Consider the following 9,345-nt stretch of genomic DNA (forward strand, 5'->3'; position numbering starts at 1 on the left):
ACTTTACTCAATGTCCCTTCTTCAGGAAAATCATCATATTTGATAAGCTTTCTATGTGTACACTTATGCCCATAATTCTTTTTCTATTTGACCGAAAACTGGTGTTTAAAAATTAGCTAGCTTAGTGTTTGGTGATCCCATGTTGGCTGACTTCTATCTCTTCTGGATTTCCTTCGACGCACGTCTATAATCTGTTAAACGTCTTCAACAGATCCGATTTTGTCACCTCAAATCGGCAAGGTTAGCAAAAATGCTCTGTAATTTCAGCTTACTCAAAATCTTCCCTTCAGTGCTTTCCAGCGCTTGATTGATTCTAGTTCACATAATCAGCTGTGGCTCTTACGTCCACCTAAGAGCTAGTTTACGGCATAAAATTGACTTGACTTCCCCATGTTACAATTTACCCCTCGAAGACCTTCTCTGCCCGCACCAAAGCGATGGTCAGCCACTATGGTTCACAGTCCTATGGTTCTATGGTTCACAGAAATACCCTGAAAGCAGTTTTGGCTCTTCTCAGTCATTTTTTCGAGGTAAGACCAGATCCTGGTGCTCTGAGATGATCACTTCGTCAAATCCGCTCAGGACCAGAAGAAACCACTGTGAGAACCCACTATTCTGACACCAAATTGTTGTGGCAAAAACAATTACTAACAAATAGCATCTCAGTGTAAGAGACAAGGAATCAAATTATATTCAAGGAAAAAAGTTTATTTTCCTTAAAGAGGTGCGTTCACTGTTTCAGCAGCTACCCTGAAACACAACAGACCTGAATCACAATGAAAACAGACAGCCTTATTATACTGTTATCACCCCCACTTCTTACAAGGCTCCTTCTCTGTAAATTTCCACTTAAGCCCATAAACCAAACCTAGCTGTTTTCAGAAAACACAATGGTCCTTCTAACCCCCTGGGCTTTTATTATATTCACACCCGTGAGGTCAAAGAACTTTATTTATGGATAACCCCTCTGTCTTTCCTGAGTAAATTACCCGCACTAAAGACCTCAAAGGCTCTTTGTTTTACTGTGTGATGTCTTCGTTGCATTCCAGGTGACATACATATTGAGAGAGAAACACAAGTTAAATAAAAAAAAAAAAAAAAAAAAAAAATATATATATATATATATATATATACATAAACCCACACAATGTCTAAGAAAGTAAATTAGAAACAGTAAAATATAATTTTTTGTACAAAAGCCTGCACAAACTGTGTTGCAATGCAATCATTTTCCAAAATGTAATTTTAGTGAAAATATTAAGTCTGTTAATGGGGCCAGAAACACTGAAGATGGACTACAGAGAAAAGTATTGTAGCAGGCAGATCACTCATTGTTCATGATGCACAAACTTTTTTAAATGTTTACATGGTATAATTTCACAAAGCTTGTCAGAACACATTCTGTTTTTCTTTCATATTTGGTTATTATTAAATCGAAAGATGTGTATGTTTGTTATTATTTTACTAAATAATATGAAAATATATAAATTATATGTATATGAATTATATAACTAACATTAAATAACTAATCACAGATTTAGGTTAACTACAGATGTCAGTCTTTATTTTTTTAGGAAACAAAGAAAAAATGTATATTTTAATATTCTGTATGTTGCTAAAAAACTAAATATATTGTATCGAGTGGTGAAGTAATTGCAATAGTTCCACATTAGCACAATCAAACCAGTGCAATGCAGCACAAGTGATTTTGCTAATTTCAGCCCAACCCAGTTCTCAATTGTCCAGTCCAGCGCCGCATTGTTTAAATAGCAAATGCATTTGCACCAATTTGTGAGCCCATGGGCATGCTAGTCTGAAAAAAATGGGTGTGCTCAGTCACACTGTTGGCGAGTTGCTATTTTGAGGAACTGACAATAGATTGCACCAGAGACCAACTCTTACCTGGTCTAAAGTCAATGGCACAACATATATACTCTGGGCACTTTGCTTATTGCACACATGGACATGCAGAAGCAAACACAGGTATGCGCAGCAGGACACAAACATGTTAAATATCAAAAACTAAAGGATAACAGTGTAGACTCGAACTCACAACCTTATGGTTAGGAGTCAAACTCTCTAACCATTAGGCCACGGATCCCCAAAGTGTGATGAACATGTGTAATAATACAAACTCCATAATCATCGGGAAGAAGGAGGCGGGAACCGGCGAACAATCAAAATGAAACTTTAATTACAAAATAAACACAGAACAGCGCAGCAGCCCCTCATAGACGACTGATGCGCACAAATAAAAACCAAAACATAAACTAAGGCCCAGGCCTGGTCCTCTCTCGTCCTTCACTGTCATCGCTCCAGTTTTATATCCTTCCATCTCCTCCGTGGGACTCGAGACCGGTGGGTCGAGCAGGTGTCGCTCATCTCCAATCACTCCACCGGCCTCGACCCCGCCCCACTCGTCACAACATGCAAAAAAAAAAAACACCTCTGTATTTTTGACTCAAATAAAACTTGCGCGCACACACACACACACACAAAACATTTAGTGTTGCTGGAACAAAGTTTACAACCATACCCATTTTACCTTTTATTTGTTGCCCACTAAATAATGTTCAGGTTTTGTCAAGTTGTTGTGAATGCTAGATTTTTCAAGAATAAGATAGGGCTGAATTATCCACAAACCTAATTTATAATACCATTCTTGCTGTAGATTGTATATACTGCCTTGGTAATTCGTTGCCTTTATAATGAAGTAGTCTGTATTTCATTGTTTGTGTTTAACATATGAAGTAGTTATCACTTCTACACAAATAGATGAATAAATTCTACACTGATTAAAGAAATAAGTAAAAATCTACTGGATTTGGATCTGTATCTGCCAATACTTAGAGTTTTTGGCAGAGGTTTTGAAAAAAGTGGTATCGGGGCATCCTTACATTTCATACAGTGATTGTTATTTTTATTTACTATTATTTGAATTTCTTTGACATTTATACATTTGAAAAGTCCCACATAGCCTTTACATTTGTTTTCCTTTTTACAGGTGCAGAAGCATCTTAGTCACAAAGAGGTCCAAAATGCCACGGCACTCATGTGCCACAGGCCACAAACGGCCCTGAAATTTTATAAGGCGTATTGTTCTGTCGAAGAAGCTTTGGAACTTCGAAAAAGCATGAGTAATTCAATTCAACTCTCCAGGAAACAGGTCATTGCATACCACACCACCACTGCACATTATTGATATCTCTCATTGTTTCTTTAAATGTATTTCTGTGTCTACATATCAAACAAAAACATGAAATTATGAAGTATTCTAATTTGTTGAGATTGTGAATTGGTGGGTTTTTGTTAAATGTGAGCCAAAATCATCACAGTTAAAAGAACCACAGACTTTAAAACTGCTTCAATCTGTGTGCATTGAATTTATTTGAATTACTCGACTACTCGTGGTACGTTCTGCTGTAAATGAAAAGAAATTTAATAGTTTGTATCTGTATGTAACAATGACAAAAAAATTGTATCTGCATTCTGATAAAACCAGGTGGAACTTTGCACAGTTACTTGATAAGACTGTTATGACTATTAATCTAAAGTAATTTTTAACTTCTAAAAACATATTTATCATGCAAGCAGAGAGATGTCATAAATGAATGAATGAATTCAAAGCACACATTTTCATTATGCAGAACTCTTTAAGCGAGAATTTGTTTTGAAATTCACTAAACAAATGTGATGTTACAAACCAGCAAAAGATAAAGATGCAAACATGTAGGCCAAATAGAAAATGTATCTATCTAAGCTGATTATTAGCCTACTCTTGAGAGAGAACTGATTTGGTTTTTGAGAGACTGAGACACGCAACGCAGCTGTTTGATTGGTGAGCACACTGTGTTATTCCATTCATTCATATCATATCGTAGCCTAAGGTTTAAATCATTGCCTTTTTAAGTATACGAATAATATAACGTGTACGATGTATTTTTATAAATTATATTTCTCTTGCCAAGCATTGATTTCTGAGAGATGCACGGAAAGGCAACAGCAATACGGTGTTTCATTTGCGCACTTTTCATTCATTAAGTTTACATTCATTCACTTTACAGGTTTGTGTATAATATTGCTGTTAAAAAGCTGTTATCTAGCAAACACTAGAATGTGGCAGCTTCAGTCGAATATGCAGGCATAATTATTCCTTGTCCATTATTCTTTTTTGAAGCCATTATCCGTGCCTTTCCAAATAAGGTATTTGTGTGGGGTGCACTCCCCTAATTATTACATTACATATTTACATGCAACATAGATTAAGTCATAGAAAGTAACAGCTACACGCAATATTGTTGTCCTACTTTAATCACGTCATACTTGCAAACTCTGTGCATGCGTTATGGTTAATGCATGCTCGATTAGTCAATTGTTTCCGGCAGCACCGACTAGTGGTTGAAGTAGTCGATCACTTTGACTACTCGACTAGTCTATGCAAACCCTAACACACACACATTCTTTGTTATTCTAACGTTAGAATAACATTCTACAAACCAGAAACAACGTTCTATTTCTTTAAAGAAAACTTTCCTTGCTAACCACACAAAATAACATTGCTTGGCAAACAGTATGTGCGTATAACGTGCTTTTCTGGCATTCCAAATAAATTAATACCTGTGGAAAAAATCTTCTCCCTTCTACCACAGGCTCTCTGTTATATGCCGCACCTCATCTCAGCAACAATACTTACACCCATTTTAAGTGCAAAATAGTTTAAAACATTCCAGTAATGTGATGAGTGCAAACACATTTGAATACTCTTATCACATAAATTTTTCATTTGAAAGAGAAACTCTAACAGATGCATATTCAGTAAGATTTAATTGTGATCATGTGGTTTTAATTAATTAATTATAAGTAATTTTATAAATATAAATAACTGATCTTTTTATATTTTATGTTTAGATGGTAGAGTCTGGTTCTTCACTGATGTCAAATGAAGGTGAGTTAAAACTGGATAATGCACTTTTGTTCTCATTAATACATTTTGGGAAGTAATGTAGATTCAAAGGTTTCATTTACCCAAAAATGATAATTCTGTCACTAATTAACTTAATTCCTATTTAAACTGAGCTGACCTAGACAATGGTGTCTGTGCATTCAATAATCAAATGCCTTAAGCTGAAAATTGAGAATTTAATCTTGTCATTATACATTACCGACACTCTATTCTACTATTTGATACTGTTCAGTGCTTTGACGCAATCTGTATTGTTAAAAGCGCTATATAAATAAAGGTGATTAATTTTTCCCTCTTATTTTATTTTTCCAAACTCATAAACTTTTTGTTCATCTTTGAAGCACAGTCCCTGTTAATGTTTTCTCATTTGACAGAGAACATACAGTATAACTATTTATATCATGATGATTCAAATTAAGATTTTGTGACAAATCAAACACGCACTCTCTGCAGTCTCTGTCTGTAGACTTGAGAGCGAAACAATGCATATATCTTTACCTTACAGATAAAAAAAAATCTTTAGAAAGCGAATTATCTACTTTCAAGTGAACCAATTAAAATTTAAAACATATAATCTAAGGTTATGTATAAGGTATGAATCGCATACAGGCACATCACTATTGCGTAGATTAGTGTTGCTGACTTTATCTCTTAAACTATGAACAAAGAAAACACTAGTTGATCAAAATATAAAATTTTTAATGCAGTCTCCTTTTTTCACTGAGACATTCATAATTATTAATTTTGCCGATTCACTGTGGCAAGCTTTGGTAATGCGTGTGCTTGGGCACTTATTAGGATGAAAGCAAATAAAGGATCATAATAATGGTTTAACAATGAACATGCATTTAGTCAACTGATGTTTAAAATGAATGACTGCTAGCCGACCAGAAAAATCCTTAGTCGAGGACAGCCTTATAAATTAGTGTAATTCACATTTGTTCTCATCTATTTTGTTGTTCTTAGTCCTACAAATTTGGGAAATTAGGTGTTCATCACAGTTTACTTGTAAGTTTACTTGCATACTTTCTTCACTTGCAGGTTTGGTTGAGGACTGTGACGAAAGAAATGTCTGTCCAGTTGAAACCGTGGAGACTGTAAAATCTTTGGCTCTCCAGTGTACAGCTAAAGCAGTTAAATCTAAACAGGGTGTTAAAGAGACTGAGACTGTAATTCCCCAGGGAAGACACCCTCACCAGGATGAAGAGTCAGTTTCAGTTGAAGCTATTGGAGTATTTTCTTCTGGGGCAGATGAGAAAACCCAGGAGCCGACTGAAGAAACTGTATTCGTGTCTGATAATGGCAACACAGTTGAAGCTACCACAACTTCATCCACTGCTGAGCAAAAGGAGTTAATTAAGTCTCCACCTGCCAGCAAAATTTGTGGCAGACAAAGAAGAGCAGCACAGACATCAAAAAAGGAAATGGCCAAAGCACCTGCTGTGTTGTCATTAATTGAAGAGGAAAATCTGAGTGAAGAGGTTTTTGACCAACCCGCTGTAGATACTAGCCCACATTTACCTGTAACTGAAGAACAAGCAGAAACAATGGTAAAATCTGTGAGGGCAAATAGGAACACAAAACAGTCAAAAATGACCGTTGTAGTTGAGGTCCATCGTGTTGCAGACCCTGAACCATCAGTCGCTGTCGTGTCTAGCCGTAAACGTAATGCAGTTACCAAGGCAAAGTCTGAGGTTACAGAAAATGTGGCTTCATCAGAAAAGCCTGTTAAGCCCGTTAAACATACCAGGAGAACAGCAAAAGCTCCTGGATCAAAGAAAGAAAATACCATAGCACAAGCAGATTCTGAATTTGTTGCAGCTAATGAAAATATCAAGCTTTCGAGAAGAGGAAAGGCAGTGGCTCCCTCTGCCCCCAAGACGTCAACTACCCTTAAAAGGAAAAGTAATGTGGCGATTGAGGTAGCAGATGAGTCCATAAATGAGGAACCTTTACCAAAGAGAAGAGGCAGAGTAGCCAGCAGCTCTGAAATTGTAGCAGAGTTTTCCACCAAAGAGAAAACATCTGAAGCGGAACCAAAAAAGGCTAAGCCTACTCTCAAGAAAACTTACAATAGAGTTGCAAGAGGACAGAAAATGACAGCCCAAGAACCAGATCCAGCACCTACTAAGGCTCAAGCATCTGTTTCAGGTAAGCATAATGTAAATTCTGTCCTGTACATTGGGATTTAGTAATAAGTGATTATTCAATGAACCTGATTGTGCATCTTGGGACTATAATTAGATTTTCTGTTTTGCATTTGTGTTCATGTTGTGGTGTATTATTCACCTGTTGAGTGTAATGGTAATGTTTTATGTGTTTACACAGGAATCAACACTCGAAAAGTAAGGAGTGTGAAAAATTTGAGAAAGTAGATGTCCCCACAGAGGCAGCTCCTCTCAGATGCAGCAGGAGGAAGTAAAGCATTGATTTTACAGAGTGGTCTTAATTCTGTGTAATCTTGAAATTTGTGTGAACATTTCATTATGGCTTTTTCAAAAAAAAAGTGAAAAAGTTTTCCAGTGTAATTTTAGCAGCTTTTGTCTTAGGGAAAACTGTGTGTACACTTGTCAGATGTTTTTTCTCTTAAATTCAGACTTCTTTAGTTCAAGAAAATGTTTAAAGAATTCCTAATTTTGAACTGCTAACTTTGTTTAAACACCTTTCTTCTATATTCCTTTTTTTATTTATTAAAAGAATAAAGTAAGCCAGGGGTGCAAAATCAGGCTTGATTGGTCAGAAATCTTAAGCCCTAGACTGTGTTATTTGCTGTAGTGTACATGTGACCTGCCTGAAAGTTTTCATTTAAACGATTTTTGTCAAGATTTTTGTTTGATTAATTTTACTGGTTTCATTAAGATAATGTACAAATCAAAACAAGGCATGTAAAATATACTTTTTAAGATGGCCCAAACTGTTTTTGTCATTTCTGCTTTGCACAGCAAGACCTAAAACGTGGGACATTAAACCCGTTATTAACAGTCATCTACAAAACGAAGCTGTCAATGGAAGATAATTAAATAAAAAGTTTTAAGGTTAAATATTTTTTTTATATTTCTTGTAATCTGAATAATAAAAGGTTTTTTGGATATGTGTAATAAAGAATGTTTGTCATTTTAAAGCAAAACGTTAAAGTGAAACACTACATTCTAAAAGTATGTTAATTGTATACTAAACTTTCTGTCTCGATGCACAGCAGCACCACCAGCTCCACCTCACCAGCAGGACAAGTCAAGTCAAATCACCTTTATTTATATAGCGCTTTAAACAAAATACATTGCATCAAAAGCAACTGAACAACATTCATTAGGAAAACAGTGTGTCAATAATGCAAAATGATAGTTAAAGGCAGTTCATCATTGGATTTAGTTATGTCATCTCTGTTCAGTTAAATAGTGTCTGTGCATTTATTTGCAATCAAGTCAACGATATCACTGTAGATGAAGTGTCCCCAACTAAGCAAGCCAGAGGCGGCAGCGGCAAGGAACCGAAACTCCATCGGTGACAGAATGGAGAAAAAAACCTTGGGAGAAACCAGGCTCAGTTGGGGGGCCAGTTCTCCTCTGACCAGACGAAACCAGTAGTTCAATTCCAGGCTGCAGCAAAGTCAGATTGTGCAGAATAATCATCCGTTTCCTGTGGTCTTGACTTCTGGAAGCACCTCTTTTAGGAGCTTAGATGGAATAAGGTCCAGGGGCGTAGCCATCTTTTCAGAACTGAGGGGGTCAGAAATTATACACACATATATATATATATATATATATATATATATATATATATTAAACATTACAATATAATAATACAATATAAAATTTCTGTAATCTATAGCCTACCAGTCAACAGTTTTTGAACAGTAAGATTTTTTATGTTTTTAAAAAAGTCTCTTCTGCTCACCAACCCTGCATTTATTTGATACAGAATACAGCAAAAGCAGTAATATTGTGAAATATTTTTACTATTTAAAATAACTATTTTCTATTTGAATATATTTTAAAATCTAATTTATTCCTGTGATCAAGGGTGAATTTTCAGCATCATTACTCCAGTCTTCAGTGTGACATCCTTAATAAATATAAAATCTAATATGCTGATTGTCAATATTTAAAACATGAGTACATTTTTCAGCATTATTTGATGAATAGAAGGATCCAAAGATCAGCATTTATGTGAAATAAAAAGCCTTTGCAACATTATACAGTATATCAAAATAAATTTATAGAAATTAATATTTTTATTTAGCAAGCTTTAAAATCTCAATAAATTATATTCAGTATTTAAATTACATCTATATCTTTTAAATATTCTAGTGAAAATATTTATGTTTACTGTTTTGCTGTACTTTGGCTCAAATAAATGCAGGCTTGGTGAACAGAAGAGACTTG

At 35.3% G+C, this 9,345-nt stretch overlaps 1 protein-coding gene across 1 annotated transcript in view; it reads left to right on the forward strand.

Annotated features, from left to right (window-relative positions):
- Positions 1-7,405, forward strand: part of LOC132091008 (uncharacterized) — a 31,399-nt gene extending 23,994 nt beyond the window's left edge. The window contains exons 2-5 of the mRNA XM_059497796.1: positions 3,005-3,166; positions 4,909-4,945; positions 6,005-7,114; positions 7,292-7,405. Of these exons, the coding sequence (XP_059353779.1) occupies positions 3,005-3,166; positions 4,909-4,945; positions 6,005-7,114; positions 7,292-7,338 (1,356 nt within the window). The 3' untranslated portion in view covers positions 7,339-7,405. The remainder of the gene's footprint in view (positions 1-3,004; positions 3,167-4,908; positions 4,946-6,004; positions 7,115-7,291) is intronic.
- The last annotated feature ends 1,940 nt before the right edge of the window (positions 7,406-9,345 follow it).

The sequence above is a fragment of the Carassius carassius genome, chromosome 17, assembly GCF_963082965.1.
Source record: "Carassius carassius chromosome 17, fCarCar2.1, whole genome shotgun sequence".
NCBI classification, from domain to species: domain Eukaryota; kingdom Metazoa; phylum Chordata; class Actinopteri; order Cypriniformes; family Cyprinidae; genus Carassius; species Carassius carassius.